The sequence below is a fragment of the Echeneis naucrates genome, chromosome 18 (assembly GCF_900963305.1).
Source record: "Echeneis naucrates chromosome 18, fEcheNa1.1, whole genome shotgun sequence".
Classification (NCBI taxonomy): Eukaryota; Metazoa; Chordata; class Actinopteri; order Carangiformes; family Echeneidae; genus Echeneis; species Echeneis naucrates.
The window spans coordinates 14,027,567-14,046,765 of NC_042528.1; the positions used below are offsets into that span (position 1 = coordinate 14,027,567).

A 19,199-nucleotide genomic window follows, 5' to 3' on the forward strand; every position below is an offset into this window, starting at 1 on the left:
GTCATGGTTCTGATTGATGAACATAGCCATCGTGTTCTTGTTAGTTTTTACTTCTTTGTTATGTAAAAATTAGTAATGACTAGTAAAAAAAAAACAGTTTAATGGTCGTAAAATACGTAATAAAGGAATAGTCTCAATATCTGAGTGAGTGAGTGAGATTTGTGGTGTAACGTTGAAAAGATAAACTATATTTTCAGATGAATTTTTCTGTTATATTGAAATAGTTTCACTTAAATTTTAATATTATTATAGTGACAGGGCTGGAGGTAGTCCTTGGAGAGAGGGCCCTGAGGTGAGGAGACTCTTTAAAGGAATGTGGGAGTGATTTGCCATTTTGCTTTCAGGAAATAACAGAAAAACCTGAAATCTGTTGTGACTCTCAAAGAGCGAAGCTGACAAATAACAGAAGTACACTGTGAGCGCCACAAGATGGCGGCAAAGACACGAGCCGTCAGACCACTGAAAAGGAGCATTAGAACAAGAAGGAGAAACGGAAACCTCTTTATGACGTAGAAATACAGTGCCGGGGAAGCTAGCACTCCAACTAGCCACGTTAGCTTACATTTCGAAAGTGGACTATTGACAGTTTCCCAGCTCATGTTGGCGTGTGTTTGATCTGGGTGGATGGTCCAGCCACCGTCCGCTGCCCAGTAATTGTGTAGTATAGACTAAACTGGCGGTCATCATGGCAAAGCAGAAGGATTTCTCACTAAACCTTGTGTCAGACGAGATGACACTCAGCAATGGCGACTTTGTAGCTCCAGAGGGCTTATGCTGGCTGTCGGTGGTGTCCTGCCTGCTGCTTGCTTGCTCTTATGTCGGCAGCCTGTACGTGTGGAGGAGTGACCTGCCGAGGTGAGCCAAGGCAGCTGTTTATCGGTTTAGTGAGCATGGTGTGCATATAATGCACCCTACTGACGTTGTGTCTGTCAGCCAAACGTGTGGTTTATTGCTGTTAGGTTTGTTGCTCGACACTCGCTGGGCTGTGACCTAAAAGTCGGTAATCTCGCGTGTGAGTCATGAACGACACAGCTTCCCTCCGAGCATGTGTTGCTCACTGTGACAGACATCAGCGCCGCTTCGTGGTCGCAGAAACTAGTCGCCTTTGGATGCAGCCCAGTCCGGCCCCGCCTGTGGGACCAGGATGGAACCTTCACTGCTCCACCGGAGTCCTAATACCTGCCGATTGGGTCAATAGGACCCTGCCAGGGATTCAGTCAACTTATCAATGTCATTATATGCAGTGTGATCATAAACATAACATGATCAATGATCATAATGTGACTGACACGTCTCTTTAAATCCAGCTCTCCATGTGATGCGTGTGCCACTATTAATATTTTTGGAATCTTAGTCCACACACACACACACACACATATGGATTAATTTAGATTACAAAAATCATATCACAATAAAGCACTCATGAAAAAACGGCAATATATAAATACTTGTTTTTTTTAAGCTAAAGAGCAGATGTGGTGTACAGACTGCAATATGTATATAAAAAAAACCAATAGAAACCAAGTCATATTTAGAAACCACTGTTTTGCTTTCTTTTTTCTAAACAAACATCCAATAGCCAATACCGCTGCTATTCTAACCATTTGGCTTTAAAATTTAATATATGTTGTTGATAACCCTAACCCTTGATGGTTGTACTTAAAAAGCAATTTTCCAAGAGGTCAATGTGTAAATACAAACAAGACTTGTCCTGGTCGTTACAGTTACCTTAAAATATTTTGATATATATATATTAAGTTTGTAAAACTTTTTTTCCACTTCTTGTAAACGAACAAATATCCACATTGACTGACTAACTTACAGTATTTAATTTTTTATCGTAGAGGAGAGCTGGCCACTTCTTATCAAAAGAAATAAAATTAAATCAGATTTATTTATATAGCACCAAGATTGTGAAGTTGTCAAAGTTGGGTAGAGTGGGGAGAGATGAGAGCAGGAGGAGGGGATATTCAATACAACTGCAGGCAGGGACATATGATGCTGCATGAAGTTCATAGAAATGATGCTGGATGGAGCTCATGAAGACATGAGAGCAGCAGGCATTGCAGGAATATGGAGTAGTGATGATTCAGCACCTTCAGGATGAGGACAGGGAGAGAGAGGAGAGGAGCTGGGAGAGACAGAGACTTTGGGAAACGTGGTTAATATATAAAGTACACATGCTTAGAACTGGGGGAAAACTGGGATTTTGGAGAAGCATAGTTATTGATATGTCGGCGCATGCAGAGGGGAAGGAGAGAGGGAGAGAGGTGCTCAGTGCTTCCCTCAGCAGTCTAGGCCTGTAGCGGCATAGCCAAAGACTAAATGAACTTTAACTTTTTAACTCTCAGCTCTGTCATACAAAAAAGTTTTAAACCTGATCTTGAAAATTGCTAAAGAGTCCTCCCCCTGGACTGATACTGAGAGTTGGTTCCATAGAAGAGGAGCCTGATAACTGAAAGATCTGCCCATTGACTCTTGGAGACTCTAGGAACCTAATAAACCTCCATCTAGAGAGCGGAGTGGCCTACTACTCCTACAGTAAGGAACTATGAGCTCTCTGAGATATGATGGAGCTTGGTCATTAAGAGCTTTATACGTTAAAAGAAGGATTTTAAATTCTACTCTGTATTTTACAATGAAGAGCAGCTAACACAGGAGAGATGTGATCTCTTTTCCTAGTTCCTGTTAATATTCGTGCAGCAGCGTTCTGAATCAACAGAAGGCCTTTTAGAGATTTGTTTGGACATCCAGATAGTAATGAGTTACAGTAGTCCAGCCTAGAAGTAACATAGACTAGTTTTTCTGCTAGATTTTCTCTCTTGAGACAGGATGTTTCTGATATTCCTAATGTTTCATAGGTGGAAGAAAACTGCCCCACTGATTTGTTTTATGTGAGGGACAAAGGACATGTCCTGGTTAAAGGTTGCTCCAAGGCTACTTACAGTGGAGCTGGAAGCCAAAGTACTGTAATTTCCGGATGATAAGACGCTACTTTTTTCACACGCTTTGAACCCTGCAGCTTAAACAACTCTGTGGCTAATTTATGGATTTTTACGGGTAACAAGCTTCATGCTCCCAATACATTTATTTCATATCAGACCAATGAAATTACCGAACAGGTCACAGTGGACCAATGAAATAGTTTGAATTAAATTAAACGCACCCACACTAAATTCTTAATATAATTCATTTATTTTGCGCTTCATGCAAACACCCTTATCATGGAAAACACACAGCTTTCAAATTAAACAGGATCGATCTGGCGAAAAGGTGAAATCTTTGTGTAACAGATTTCCTGTCATATACCATTTCCTCCCATATTTCCTACACCTGTGGCTTATAAAGAAGTGCAGCCTATATATTCTCTTAAAATTTAGTGGGTGCGGCTCATATTCAGGTGCCCTCTATAGTCTGGAAATCAGGGTAATGCCATCCAGACTGATTAGATGATTAGATAGTGTGTTTCTGAGGTGTTTAGGGCCAAGTACAATAACTTAAATAAGTTTTGTCTGAATTTAGAAGTAGAAAATTATGGGTCATCCAGACTTTTGTGTCTTCAAGACATGTCTGCAGTTTGACTATATGACTAACTTCATTTGGCTTCATTGATAAATACAGCTGAGTATTGTCTGCGTAGCAATGCAATTTGATGCTGTGTTTCCTGATAATGTTGCCTAAAGGAAGCAGATACAGAGTGAAGATGACTGGTCCAAGTACCAAACCCTGTGGAACTCCATAATTGGCTATAATGCGTGAAGAAGAGCTATGTTAACATGAACAAACTGATGTCTATCTGATAAGTAGGATTTGAACCACCTTAGTGCAGTTCCTTTAATCCCAATTTCATGTTCCAGTCTCTTTAAAAAAATATCATGATCTATGGTGTCAAATGCAGCACTGAGATCTAACAGAAGTATGAAGGTTGATCCATTGTCTGAGACCATTTGAATATCATTGGAGACTTTAACCAGTGCTGTTTCCAGTGCTGTGATGGGCTCTAAATCCTGACTGAAACCTTTGCAGCCAACCACTCCTATGCAGATTGGTTTGCTACTGCTTTTTCAATTATTTTAGAAATTAACGGAAGATTTGATATGGGTCTATAATTGGCCATTTGTATCAAGATTGGGCTTTTTAAGTTGGGGTTTGATGACTGCAGTCTTAAGTGTCTGAGGTGCATAACCCAAAGATAAGGTCAAATTAATCAGATCTAGAATGAACGGCTCGATTAAGTAAAAAATCTCTTTAAAGAGGCTAGTTGGTACGGGGTCTAATAGACAGGTGGATGATCTGGATGATGAAACCATAGAAGCTAGCTCTGAGATTTAGAGGTGAGAATAACTCCAGATTTAAAATAGGCATTGCAGTTGATTCAGGAGTTGCTGTATTCAGTAGAAGATAATTGTCTAATGTAGGTAAGAGCTAATGAATCATTTCTCTGATTGTTACTATTTTATTATTTTATCTGTAAAAATCTTATGTACGATGTTACTTGGAGTGGCGAGAGATTTATGAGCCAGCAGTGCTCACCACTAGTGATCGCCCATCACGACTGAGCACCCTTCCAATGGACAGTCCTGCATACTAATGTTCGACTTTGCTCTGTACTGCCGGCTGCCATCTTGGACAGTAACTTACAACAACTCTGCTTGAACTACCTTCATTAGGGCACTACTCAATATGCACTGCCAGAGCTGCCTTTTTTCTGGATTTTGAGACGAGATCTGGATTTTAATTAATATGTTTTCTGTACCTCCAAAGCACTACACTTAACCTGCACAGCTTCAAGCTGTTACCCGACAACCCATGAGCAGTCATAATAATGATTAATATTGAATGAGAGAATTTTAAAGCAAACTTTACAGTCATGACATGATGACAATAGTTGTTTCTCTTGGCTACTTTCATCATGTGCAACAGAGCATTGATATGTTTGTGACTTCAAAACAATGCTAAATTATTTGATATGATTTGAGATTTTCATCCACTATTCTGGAATGGTAAATGATACCAGGAAGTTGCAGTTCCAGGGAGAGATCTGGTCAGTTTGACAGCTATGTAAGAAGCTGTGAATGGAGGGAGGATAAACATTCAACAGTTTGACAGTTTTAAACAGAACTTGGTGTAACGTTGGGGGTTTGGGCTGGTAAAATCCTTGACTTCTCAGCTGTTTTCATCCTATTCTTCATGGGTGTTGACAATTAATGTCTGCATTACTCCACTCTCAGGGATCACCCCACTGTGATAAAGCGACGCTTCACCAGTGTCTTGATCGTGTCGGGCCTGTCTCCACTCTTTGTGTGGGCATGGAGAGAGTTCACCGGTGTTAGGGTGAGTCAGTGATCCATCATCTATCAGTTACAACACTTGAGAACTGCTGTTTCTGACACATTGCCTTCTCTGTTCTGTTATTAAACAGATACTGACTTCTCTCTACTTTTTGCGTGTGTGTGTTTCAGACTGGCCCATCATTACTTGCTCTCATGGGGATCCGGTTTGAGGGCCTCACCCCTGCCATCATACTTCCACTGGTGCTCACCATGGTAAGAAACTTGATAATGATCATAGTCAACTGGCTGGATGGGGGGGATCAAAGATGTTAGTTAGATGAGAGAGGGTTGCTGTGCTTAGATGTGCTGCAGCAACATGGCAGCAAAAGAAACTGCTTCAGTTAGTTTCAGTTAGTGTCAAAAGCCGCAGAGTCAAAACTTGTTACATCAGTACACATGTTATGCACTTGTTAATATTGTTATTTATTTCAGTCTGAGCTCTGTTTTGGGGATATAATCATACTTGTAGTTTTGGGTCCCCAGTTGTCATACCTGGAAGTAACATACAGGAAGTAAAGTACTACTATCGATTCAGTGTGTTAGCTGTGGGGAACATCATTTATAGCAACATAGCTGTCTAAGGAAAACTTAAAATCTTCACGATTATGGAGACAGAGTGCAGATTTTTTCCCAAATGAAACTGTGGATTTTTATTCATCCAAAAGTGTCCCACTGACTTTAAATGCAGTGTGTGTACTGCCTCCATGTTCGTCAATGACAACCACTGGTTCTGCTCCTACTGTTATTGGTGAAGGAGCTGAATCATCGGCCCAACTATGATAACTTACTTCCTGTTTTTAGGTTCCCTGTCTCCTCCACCTCTTGGAGCATCTTTATCCCTCTCTCCCTGTGAGCCAGAACTGGATCAGGTTCTGTTAAGTTGCCTTTACTAAGTCCAGTACAGATTGGTCCACAGTTCAGAGAGTACAATAGCAGGAGATTCCAATAAAAAAAAAAAACCCAAACAACTGTAGTTTGTTAAATCATAACATAAAATTGCCTTGAGTTTGGCTCAAAAATATAAAACACCTCAAACACATGAAATACACATTCTGACCCGTGAGAAAGAGAAGGACACACAAAATCTTATGCTCCCTATTGCGCTTTAGATTAGAACAGAAGATAAATATCCCTTTATCAAATATGTTTGGTGCAAGTTTCTCTCATTCTTTCCCACTCTCTATCCCTCTATCTGCTGCAGGTTCTGTTTCTTGGGCCCATCATGCAGCTGGCCATGGACTGTCCATGGAGCTTAATGGATGGAATCAGGGTTGTGTTTGGTGAGACTTTCAACATTTGAAACTTGTCCAACCACTCCACCTTGTTACTTTTGCATTTACACCCAGTGTTAAAGCAAATTTCCAGAAAAATCTATTTCTGTGTGAAACATGAATTTCCAGAGGTGTAAACAGCAGAGGGAATAAGTGCCAGCTCTGCTCTGCATTTGTCCTCCTGCAGACCCTTGTTTCTGGATGTTGTGTCTCAGTGACATGCGCTGGTTGAGGAATCAGGTGGTGGCTCCATTAACAGAGGAGCTGGTGTTCAGGGCTTGCATGCTGCCCATGCTGATCCCCTGTGCTGGTCCTTCTCTCGCCATCGTCACCTGCCCTCTCTTCTTTGGAGTGGGTGAGTACTAATTCCTCTACTCTGTAGGACTGCCCCACCCAAAAAACTAGTCAAAATGCTGAGTGTGACTTACCACACACATCTATAATTTTGACAAACCAACATTTGTCTTCAAACAACTCTCTGGTTGTGGAGAGGTGATATTTTCCTGACCACCTGATGAAATTCAAATTTCAGAAAGTGTTCTCTAAAGTCTTACAGACTAAGATCTTTTCCTAATGTTTCAGGCTGCTTCTTTTTTTTTTTTTTTTTAATGAATTTTATACTGTAACTGGAAAAAAAAATAGCAGAAGAGTCCTGTTGTCCTGGGACTGGGGCCTTCCTTTTTTCCGCATAATGACGATACAAACAGCCCATTTTAACCATACTGTACACTTAAAATATGTTTAAAAGATATAGTTAATAAAAAAAACCCCACCCCACCCCATAATCTATCCACAAAAAAGACTCCGGGCAACAAAGAACAAAACAACTTCAAGAACCATCCCATAGGTTTTCATCATTATACATCATCATGGCCCCCCAGCAAGAGAAAATCTGTAAGCAGAAGCCGATCATATGAAAATTACAATGATATAACTGAGAGTCTGTGGCGGTTTCCAATCTCCTGTTTCTAGCTCATCTGTATGTATGTATGTGTACGTGTCAGTTAGCATGTGTTTACAATGTCTTAGACAGTTTACTATTTCATGGAAAAAAATTGTTCACTTTGAATTTGATGGCAGCAACGGATCTCAAAAAAGTTTGAGGAGGCAACAAAAGGCTGGAAAAGTGCTTGGAACAAAAAAACTAAAAATAATAATAACAGGAGCATTTCAAAAGTAATTAGGTTAATCGATAACAGGTCAGTTATATGACTGGGTATAAAGTTGCATTTTAGAGAGGCAGAGCCTCTAGTAAAGATGGGCAGAGGTTCACCTCTGTAGCAAACTGTGTCTAAAAATTGTTCAACAATTGTTCACCAATTTCAGAAAAATGTTCCTCAGTGTAAAATTAAGAAATCTTTCAAGAGCCCACCATCTACAGTGTCTGTGCACCAAGGACAAGGCTGAAAGTCATAACTAGATGCTATGCTCTTTGGGCCCTGAGGTGGCACTGAATTAAAAACAGCCATGACTCTGCTGAACATCACTGCATGGGCTCAGGAACACTTCTGGAAATCACTGTCTGTGAACACAGGTTGTTGTGCAGTCCACAAATACAAGTTAATGCTTTTTCATGAAAAGAAGAAGCCATATGTGAACACAATCCATAAACGGCATCTTCCCTGGGTCAAAGCTCATTTAAAATGGTCTGAGGCAAAATGGAAAACTTTTGTGGTAAGGTGAATCAAAATGTTTAACTTCTTTTGGGAAACCATGGGCGTTGTGTCCTGTGGACAAAAGAGGAGAGGGACTATCCAGCTTATTATTAGCAGAGAGTGCTAAAGCCTGTATATCTGATGGAATGGGGTTGCATTAGTGCCTATGGCATGGGCAGCTTATTTGTCTGGAAAGGCACCATCAATGTTGAAAAGTACATACAAGTATTGGAAAGAGATATGCTCACATCTAAACATCTCTTTTAGGGAAGGCCTTGCATATATCAGCAAGACAATGCTAAACCACATACTGCAACTCTTACAGCAGCTTGGCTTTGCAGGAGAAGAGTCCGGGTGCTGAACTGGCCTGCCTGCAGTCCAGACCTTTCACCATATAGAAAACTTTTGGTGCATCGTGAAACGACAGTTGTTAAAAGAAGAGGGGATGCAATACAATGGTAAACAATGCCCTGTTCCAACTTTTTTGAGATGTGTTGCTGCCATCAATTTCAAAATGAGGTAATATTTTCCATTAAATTGTAAATATCTCAGTGTCAACATCTGATATGTTGTTTATGTTCTATTGGGAGTAAAATATGGGTTTACGCGATTTTCAAAACATTGCAAAACATTTTACACAGCATCCAAAATTTTTTGGAGTTGTGATTGTATCTGAGTACGTCACTATGTGAGTATCAGTCTCAGATATTACTATTAATAGGTAGGAAGGAAGTAAAAAGAGCATATTTGTTGTATTCTATACACTACAGACAAAACATTTCCCAAATTCCCTTTGGAAATATTGCTAGTTAGTGCATTTACTTTCAGAAAATGACATGCTCAAAATTACACAAAAAACTATGCAGTGTTTTCAGACCTCAAATACCTTCAAATACTCAAAAATAAGTCCATATTCATTTTCAAAAAACCACTAATGTGTAAACTTGGGAAGACATTTGGTGGAAAACCCTGATTTTCAGTAACAGCTTTCATGCATCTGGGCATGCTCTCCACCAGTCTTTCACAATGCTGTTTCTTCCTATTGATCACATTCCAGACATTTTCAATAGTGCTGGCCATGATGAGTTTCTGATGTGGTGGTCCTCCATCCACACCTTGGTTGGCCTAGCTTGGCGGCATGGAGCAATGTCGTGCTGAAAAAACAATCCTCAGAGTTGGGGAATATTACGAGAGCAGAAGGAAGGAAGGATAACTGCCAGATGTGTTGTGCAAAGCTAAAAATCTGACTCATCAGATAAGATGACCTTCCTCCAGTCTACTACAGTCCAGTCCTTATAGTATTTTGCATACCTCAGCCAGCCTTTTCCCTGCTGCTCATTGTTGAAGGGCTTTTTTGTAGCTTTACTCAACTTTAGCTCTGCAGAAGCCTGTTTTGAACCCTTCTTGCCATGCATTTCACCCCAGTGGCCATTTGTCATTATTTATGTAGGCCACTTGCTGAGCGACATTCAAATGAGTTGACGTTCATCCTGGTCTTTGGGGAGTTGTTTTCTTCCTCTGCCAGTCTGCAGCTTTGTCATTCCCAATGTCTGCTACTTGACCTTGTTCTTTTGAACCTCTGAAATTTGGAAGGATGGAAGCAACCTGATGCAAACTGTAACGCTATGCCAGTGAAGCCAGATGTGAACCTTTCTTTTTTCCCTTTTCAACTCTTTTGGCATAGTCAAGTTATTTTTTGATTCCAATTACTTTTGATGTGCTCCTAGCACTATTTTTGCTATCCAGCAGGTCCTATTGCAAGAGAATAGTGATCACCACAGCAATGGTTTTTATCCTTTTGCTTATAAAATAAGATTTTGCTCAAATGACCACTTAATCAGTACCACATTAATTGGAATGACGTATGTATGTACTTGAATTGAACAGAGACTGGAATGGTATGGCTGATATACATGTCAAGATTTCAGAAAGATTTAGCAGTGCAGTTTTTTTCAAAGCTGTATATACACAAACATATATGTATACATGACAGTAATACTCTTGAATTGAAAATGTTTCTAATTAGTTTGTGAAACAGAATTTAATAGCGATAGAGGAGCTCCTGCATGTGTATGAACAGTTTATTTATTCAACCATCTTTCTATGTCCGGCTTTTAGCTCATTTCCACCATGTGATTGAGCTGCTGCGCTTCAGACAGGGGACGCTGTCGGGGATCTTCCTCTCTGCAGGTGAGGACAAGTATCACATTATCTGAAGAGATACAGGAGTAGAAGAGGAATCTTCTGCTGCTGCTTCTGATGATGTTTTATTTTGTCTAACAGTGTTCCAGTTCTCGTACACAGCTGTGTTTGGGGCCTACACAGCCTTCATCTTCATCAGGACAGGTGAGCAGTTTCCATCTTCATCAACTCACAACTAAATTATAATTTATTATCATATAATGGGTGTTGCAGCCTGTTCACGGCCATTTGATACCAATATCAATGCTTTTACACTGCATAGATATTGCATTGCACTTTAATCAGAGAAGACCTTTGTGGGACTTAAAATACATCTATTATGTGTCAGTCAACATCTCTTTAAAATGTGGCTTACAACATTAATGTTTTGTGTTTACATAAAGGAAATTTACACTGGAAACTGGAATATTCACATTTCTTTACAGTGGGCCAAAATGTGTATATTGAGCACTTTTTGGAATTGCTATCAGGTATTCTTTGTCTTTTATTTTGAAAAGGAAGAAGACATGAAATGATGCATCTTTGGCTTTTATTCTTATTTTAAAATGATAACTAATTAAGGTTTCATCAGTGGGTGGATGAGGTTCACTGCCACTTTTCCTTATTGTGGCAGCAGCTTGTTGGTTTTTATACAGGACATGGTTTATGTTTGTTGTTTGTTGGACTCATACCCAGTCCAGGCTTACAAATGTTACTCCTGTATTTTGGTTGTTTGTTCGTTTTACGTCTTCCAGGAATAGACTATAATGCACACAACTGTAAAGTGGTCAACACAGGGTTAACGTGTCCTCTTCTCTGTGTGTCTCAGGTCACCTGATGGGCCCTGTCCTCTGCCATTCCTTCTGTAACTACATGGGTTTCCCCACCATCAGCACAGCTCTGGAGCACCCACAGCGCCTCACCATCCTCTCCTCCTACGTGCTGGGGGTCCTCCTCTTTCTCCTTTTCCTCTTCCCCTTCACTGACCCCTCCTATTATGGTCTCCCTACACCAGTTTGCACCCTCACCTCCTCTCCCAGCTCTCTCTGCCTTTCCTGAACTATGCCCCCTGCCCCAAGCATAGACCTGTTTTTTTGCCAAGTCAGAGACCAGGCCAGGTCAGGTTTGGACTATCAGTGCTAACAGCGATGTAAGCTACATTGCAATGGCGAGGTGAGGAGTCATTCTCTCTGTTCTATGGACCGTTGATGGAGACATGTACATGACACTCATACACAGTATGAGACTGTTCAGCCTCTGTACCTGCAGGCCTTTGCTGCCACCCAGAAATGTGACTGTGGTGTATTACACTGGAGGACTGGTCCTCCCCAGACCCTCTTACACTGGTAGACTACATCAGGTGGTGAGGGAGCATCACAATGCACCACTCTGCTAGAGTTTTGTACTCTGTCTTCTTTAAGGTTAATTGTGATTTATTTTAATGCTGGTTTTAGTTTCGTAACTTGAAGCTATCAGTCACAAACTGGCTGTTATAACACCATATGAACAGTCAATATTTCAGGTGAGCTCATCTGTGGTGAGTTTGTATCCTCGCTGGATTTCCCATTATGTCGTTTTTTGTGCTAAGCTTTAGGTTAGTTTCAAATGTGCTTTATTTTCCTTAGCGTACTGAGTTAATGTTTAGAGATGAAGCTCCCCATCTCAGGCTGGGTTTCAGCTTCAGGTTTTACACAAGTTGTTGTGCTCATTTGAATCCGATGACAATGTCATGGATTTCCACATGTTGTTGTTGGAGCTTGAACCACAAACCCAGAATGTCCTCTGGCGTCAGCATGGAGTCTTGGTCAGTAGTAGATGCTCTGGAGCAGGGTTGTGGGTGTGATATTGGGGGTGGTATTTAACTTAAACATCTTGTATGTGAGTGCAGTAGCTCCAAAGATGGACCTGCCTTGATGGTTTGTGTTGACTCTTCAGGGTGAAGCTCAGTCTGGGATACTGATTGGGATGTGGTCACACAACATTTAAGAGTCAGTATGTGCAGGCTTCTCTGAGACCCTGAAGTCACTGGTACACTGTGTGACCTGGGTTAGGGTTTTTGTGATGTAAACCCCAGCAGTCATTGAGATTGGTTTGTTCATCTCAAAGTGATTTCACATCTGCTTGCTGAGGACAGATCTTCTTTCAGTAAAGCTGTAGTGCACTGTGCTGTGTTAAATCTTTTAGTTGCTTTGGGCTAGACCACAGGAAGAACCACATTCCAGGTCTAACACTACATATCAATGGAGGCATGTCATGCAATCTCAGCTGAATCTCTGGCCCCACCTTCCACAGGTGCTGGAGTGCAATTCATTCAGCTTAAAACAAGTCTTTGATAAAATAGGAGAGTTGAGTTTTTTGGCCTTCGTGTCATTAGGTGGCATGCTTTCAGACCTACTGAACTCTGTTTTTTAGTGTATTTTGCGCTACTGGTCCATCTCTGCTAACTGTTCCACAGATCACGCAGGTCTGTGTTATGGCTACTGGTCCACCAGGTAAGTTCCTCATTGCACGGTGGAGGATAATCTTCATGAGAAGGTCCAGTTTTTTTCATGTTGTGTTCAGACAGGAAATGCATTCAGATACATTCAAGAGTCTGGTCTAAATACCACCTGTCATCCATTGTCATCATAACCAGCAACACAACTCACAACCGCTGAGTTCTCTTTCTGCTTTTCACCCAGATGTAATGTTTGTCCAGGCACACTCTGTATATTTGTATGGCGATTTTGTGGTGCTGTAGACAGGAGGTGACAGGCCACCATCTGCCCCCTGCTAAAGTTATATAGAACTATAGGTTGGTGACTGTCTGGAGAATATGCATACTGTGAACAGGAAGTGGACTGCTTTGGTCTTTAGCAATAAATTCTTTGTTCTATGACAGTGAACAGGAATAGTATAGTCTTTGGATGAAAGAGGGCTACACGATGTATCAGTTGTTGTGAGATGAGATTGCTGACAGCAATGTCAATGTCAAGGAATGGTGCAGTAAATACCTGAAGCTGTTGACAGGGGTCAGCAGAGCACTTCCATCTAATGCACTTTTCCTGTTGCTCCTCCACTGTCATGTAGGAAGAACCTACACCTTGCTGCTCTGGCCACTACCTTTAAATATAAATTTTGTATTTTCTTTGTCTGAATTGCTTTGTGAACATTTTTACCATTGTGGCTGCAGCCACAGCGAGAGCGACAGGAAAGTCAGTGAGACAGAGAGGGGATGGCCTGTAGCAAAGAGACATGGCATGACATCTGATTTGAACCAGGACCACTGTTGTTAGGATTTAGTCTTTGGGGTATGTGGTCTAGCAAGTGAGCTGACTTCCCACTTCACCCTCAGTCACCTCTTCATTGTCATGTTCATCACCTTTAAAAGCTGCAACTCACCTTTCATGATTGAAACTAGGATCTCTCCTCTTTTCTTCCTCTCTACTAAGACAACAATCAGAGATGGCTATTATGTATGTCAATGTACAGTGTTGAATATCAAGACTAAGATAAGTTGTTCCCAATTAAAATATACTTTTGTTTTCAAAAAACAAAAAACAAAAAACCTTAAATCCTCTATGTGTAGATTTTCCAGTAAAATAATAACAGTGCTTGGATTTTCCTTGGTCTAAGTCCCCTGTTTCAAAGGGTTAAGGCGCTGAGCTTTCTGATAAGGCAGCCACACTGATTAGAGCTCAATTAGGCCCATATCCACTTATTTCTGAGGTTGATACTGGAATTCTTAAATAATTTTTTGAACATTCATCTGTAAGGACATAACTGTTATGCGTATCAACAACTATTTACTCACCAGCATAGCTGAGATTGAAGTTCGGCATCAAACTTCACCTTTTACTCACCAACATCTGCCTCCAAAGGTGGAAACAGACACCACCAGATGTTAAGTCTTTACTCATCTTTTCTTCCAACGAAGTTAACATAGTAACAGCTAGACTGGGCCAGTCTCTTTGCTCTCTAGAGAAACTCACTGTCCTGATGACACACTCAGAGGATGTAGTGTAGCCTCCGGTGTTTTAAAGAGAATGATGCTGAAACTTTAGTCAGGTGACCATCACCCCACCTCCTGCTGCCAGGAAAACATCATCAGCACCAGAGAGAACTCACAGAGAATAAGGTCAAATCTCAATACCAATATCTTACTGCAAAATCAGTTATTTAAACAAAGTGCTGCCTTTCAGGGGACTCTCCGCACTGCCTCAGAAACTGCCGCTAGGTGAGGGGGGGCAGACTCAGGCATTTTCAAATAATACACATAGTGGCTTTAATTTAATTTAATTTAATTCTATTATAATAATGTATTGATAAATGTGAAATATCCCACAACACCAGCTTCTGTTAATTAGCTGAACCAAATGGGTAATATCTTCTCTGAGGATCATTTTCTAAAGGAAAACAATTATTTTCAGAGAATAACATAAAATTACTATAAAATGGCTACCTGTCTAGGGTGTACCCCACCCTTGGCCAGTGTGAGCTGGTATTGGCTCCAGCCCCCGCCCCCCGCCCCCCGGCCACCTTGACCCAGAAATAGATAAGTGGCAGAAGAAGGGCCTATCCCTGTCTAATTTAGCTCAAGATGTTTACCAATAAATAGAGGAGCCCATGTCTCTTTATTTTTGTCATAGTGTCCTAAACGGAATGTGAGATCGTGAAGTTCAAGTGAACTTTTCAGATGTCACTGACGCTGAATTCTCCTTGGTGCCTGGGGATCCTGAGTGTTTCCTGTTGTTCACTGAACCTCAGCCGGGACATTTGCATTGAGCCTGCACTGCTGTAAGAATAGAAACAATGTCTTCAGCCAACAATCACACATCAGTGTTTGCTGTTATAATAATATCCAGAGAGCAGCGTCGACAGACTGTCGTCTATTTTTGCTAAGCTTTAGTAGTGCCTGTATTTTAATACACAAATTTCAGAGGAAAAGTCATTTCAGATGAACGTCTTCAGGATGTGTGAAACTCAACTCTACTTATGTTTATACTGAGCACTATATTTTGTAATCAGATCTATTTTGGTGTCAGGAACGAGTGTACAGATATGTGCATGTATTTTATTGCTCACTTGTTGTAACACTTGTTCATTTAGACTTCAACAGTTGTGTTTTAAGACAATCTTTTACAAAACTTTGGAATCACTTCAAAAATGTATTTGTAAATAAATAATGTAATTTTATAAATTTCAGTGTTTGTCCTATATTTTCTGCTGTATAGAGTGAGTTAACCATTCAGCTTTCTTATCCTCGAGTTATGTACTTTAAGCTAAATGTATAAAAAACGGAAAAACTTGCTTTGATGCCCATGCATGTATAAAAACATGCCATTTTACTGCTTTCAGAAGAAACTAACAGACAATCCTTCATGAATAGCTTTAATGTGCACATTGTAGATGCTCCTCTTCATCTTTCATCTCCTCCTGGTCAGTGTTTTATGAACTGAATGTCATGAACGGAAGCTCTTCTAACTGAACTGAGAATCAGTGACCTCTATTCAGATTGTGTTGCAGCAAAAATGCTCCAATGGGGACCATATTCACCTGCGCACTCACTGGAAAGGCATGGCATGAAAGCTCTCTCACCTGCTCCTGATTGATTATAAGATGCAACTGGTAGGAAAACAGCTTTGATTGCGGATGTGTTGAAGTCATACTTCTCTGTTAGCTTGGTAGCAAGCAGCAATTGCCAGAAGCAAATATAATATTGGTAAAAGTAGGTAAGCTAGTGATATTATGCCGTAGGCATCAACAATGAAAATAAACATGTAACTTTATGTTGCATTAAGTTTGTAACTCAAGGAGGACAGGAAATCAGATCTCTAAAAAAAAAAAAAAAAACTAACTAAAAACAAAAAAAAAAAAAAGTACTGCCTGACAGTTTAATGTCAGGCAGTACTTTTCTGCATCCCAAATGGATCAGACCACCAGCAAAGCTAAGTATGGGGTGAGCTACACAATCAGAGACACACAGCACCACACAACTGTAAACCTTCTATTTTGCCATAAGCTGCTGACTATAACCACAAACTGTTAGCACACACGTTATTTATGTTCAACCATGTCATTTACATTATAGTTTTCACTTTCTCTCCTCATATGCTGAGAGGGTCCGCCTGTCACTCCTGAGAAGAAATGATGATAAAAGTCTAATACTTGTCTCCCTGAATTCACAGCCACTTTGCAACAAACAGCCTTGACTTAAAACCAACCAGTCTGCCAACCCGAACAACCCACAGTCCTCTGACTCCATCTGAACCATAGGAGTGTTTCCTGTTATTGTTCTTCCTGAAAAGGTGAAATATCAATAAAGATGCTCAAACACTCGGATTCCTCTTGAACAATCTAAAATATCTAAAGTCTTTACACAAGCCTCTGTTTTTTTCGTTCATAGTGATCAACAATTTAAATTAAGTCCCTTTTAGGCTTGTTTTTTACCTCATTATTTTATGTTATCTACCTTCATCACATCTATCACACACTCCCCTGCAAAACCAGATGTCCTGACACCACAAGAGTTCGGAACCAAGGGTTCTAAATGTCTTTTGTTTCCCAAATGTATAAGCTGTGTCTTGTGGGTAATAGCAGGTCAGAAACAATTTTAACATATGGCTTTATGGATGTACTGCTTGGCTCCACCAAGATAGTTTCCCTATAGTCAGATGTCCAGACTCTAGGGATCTCTAGGGCAACTACAGGGGGCTTTATAGTAGTTATATTGGAAAAAAACAAGCCCCTCTAACTTTATCCCTTTATCTTATCCTCTCTTGACTTGCCTGTTCTTTGTTAATATATATACAAAAACTTTATTATCCAAAATCGCCTTTGGTTTTAGCATACAATGTACCATAAAAAGAAAAGTAAACAAACAGACAAACTTGTGCACAACAGCACAAAAGCTCTTCCTCCTCCACTGCTTCCCTCTAGCATCATCTTTCGCCTCCATCACTCTGAAAAAAAAAATCAAAGGTAAATTTTAAATGGGTAAGATCAAAGCAGAACAGAGCTTTGGAAAGACAGGGAAGGAGAGAGGAGAGAGTGATTACGAGCTTAATTTGACTTCACACCGTGTGGAAAGGGCAGACATTCATCTGCTATGATCTTGTCTCCAGCAACGTTGCTTCATTTGTAGAACTGAATAAAAATGAAGACCTGATGATCTGAAACCTCTCTGTAACAGGGTGTTGTGAAAGAACGGAGAGAGAAAATTGAATGAATGAAGTGAGCTTTTGACTTTTTGTGTATATTTTCCTGTTTTTTTGACTAGAGGTTTTTGAGGGTGTGGGCAGAATAATTAGTAGATATTGACTGTTTTCTCTGTGATCCAATTTTAGAGGGATTCTAACTGCAACAACCATGAGCTCAAGTGCTTCTGACGGACAAAATCAAACCTGCTCTGAAGACATGATGTTATTGGAAGCTGTTGGTGGTGGTTTCTCTGTCCCACTGTGTTTCCTCTGGAATGAAACACCCCAGCTGTGAGATAACTTCTGTTATCTCTTCTCTCTCCACACAACAGCAGTGGCTCTGTGGATGGTGTCGCACTTGTCTCCAAGTTCAATAAATAGCCAAGCTGTTAGCCACTTGGCAGCTTATTATCAATATTTGGTTAACTTACATTGCCCTTCCTGGCCCTCTCTTTCATTGTTTCATTATATACAATAGTGAAAACAAATATACTCACAGTCTCTGTTACACACCTGAGAACATACCAGTACCATCTCACCACACATTAGGCCTGTATCTGGGACACAGCAGGACTCACTCAGCACTCTGATGTGAGAATGTAAGTGAAAACGGTGAAAGGAGAAAGAAGATAGCGTTTTTTCACCTCCCAGGACACTAGTGTGTCCCAGAGTCACTACAGAAGGCACACAGAATTCATATGAGTTTTGTTTATATGCAGGCAGGCATGACTCTTTCCTTAGCATCCTGATTTCATAGCTGTGGGTGTGATAAAAAAGCATGAGGGCAGACAAGGAATGTAGACCTGATTTATCCCAGACAGGGACGAGCCAATGACAAATTTGTTTGCATTCTGATGAGAAAATCCATGTCAGTACCAGACTGGGAGCAGTGGGAAACGTCCAGTGTAATAATTAATGCTGAACTTCACACAGCTTTGTGCCATCTGGGTTTGTTACAAAAGCAAGTAATAGGCTGCCTCTTCACCGTCATTACAGCCACACTTCTCTTAGCATGTTCCTGGTGTTAATTGGGATAAGACATTCATGTGGGACATGATTGTGATTGTGAATCCAACTGTGTAACATGATGAGTTGGTTCCGCCTGGGAAACCTGCATGTATATCATATCTTCATTGAGCCAGAACCCATAAGCCAAGCTTGAAAGTCTGCAGTTCCTCTAGGATCACTTGAGTCTGGATCCAGCAGTGAGTTGGTACCCATAGTAGTGATGTGTCATTTGTGGACGATTCGTTCATTTTGAACTAATGTTTTGTATGAATCGAGTGAGTGAGTTGATTCACGAATGGGTCTTTCTGCCGCATATTCTCAGTGTAGCAATGACTGATTCGTTCATGACTCATAACTATGGGTCTTCGGGTCTTTTGCTCATTATTCACGTAGTTACAGCATTAACATGAATATACTTATTACTGGTGAGGAGAGCTATCTGAAGTTAGCTATGTTGCTATGGGAAGGATGTTTAATTTGCCTTTATGTTTGACTGAATTCATGCACTATGGGTCTTCATTGACCAGGTAGGCTGAAGTGAATAGTAGTTTCCAGCCAACTCCACAACCACCG

General features: G+C 40.6%; 1 protein-coding gene across 2 annotated transcripts; it reads left to right on the forward strand.

The window, feature by feature from the left end:
- Positions 1–530: 530 nt before the first annotated feature.
- On the forward strand, positions 531–15,597 carry rce1a (Ras converting CAAX endopeptidase 1a). Of its 2 annotated transcripts, none has more exons than XM_029526705.1 (8): positions 531–855; positions 5,232–5,334; positions 5,463–5,546; positions 6,535–6,613; positions 6,792–6,959; positions 10,378–10,449; positions 10,543–10,605; positions 11,270–15,597. In XM_029526705.1, the coding sequence occupies exons 1-8, from the start codon at positions 686–688 to the stop codon at positions 11,497–11,499; spliced, it is 969 nt and encodes a 322-aa protein (XP_029382565.1). In that variant the 5' UTR covers positions 531–685; the 3' UTR covers positions 11,500–15,597. The 2 variants fall into 2 exon arrangements, with proteins under 2 accessions (XP_029382565.1, XP_029382566.1); XM_029526706.1 differs by having other exon boundaries at positions 10,564–10,605.
- The last annotated feature ends 3,602 nt before the right edge of the window (positions 15,598–19,199 follow it).

Excerpts from the sequence above, each read along its gene's own strand:
- rce1a (XM_029526705.1), top strand. The coding sequence starts at position 686 with ATGGCAAAGCAGAAGGATTTCTCACTAAACCTTGTGTCAGACGAGATG. Across the intron at positions 5,335-5,462 it reads GAGAGTTCACCGGTGTTAGG|ACTGGCCCATCATTACTTGC; the intron begins GTGAGTCAGTGA and ends TGTGTGTTTCAG. Across the intron at positions 5,547-6,534 it reads TTCCACTGGTGCTCACCATG|GTTCTGTTTCTTGGGCCCAT; the intron begins GTAAGAAACTTG and ends TATCTGCTGCAG.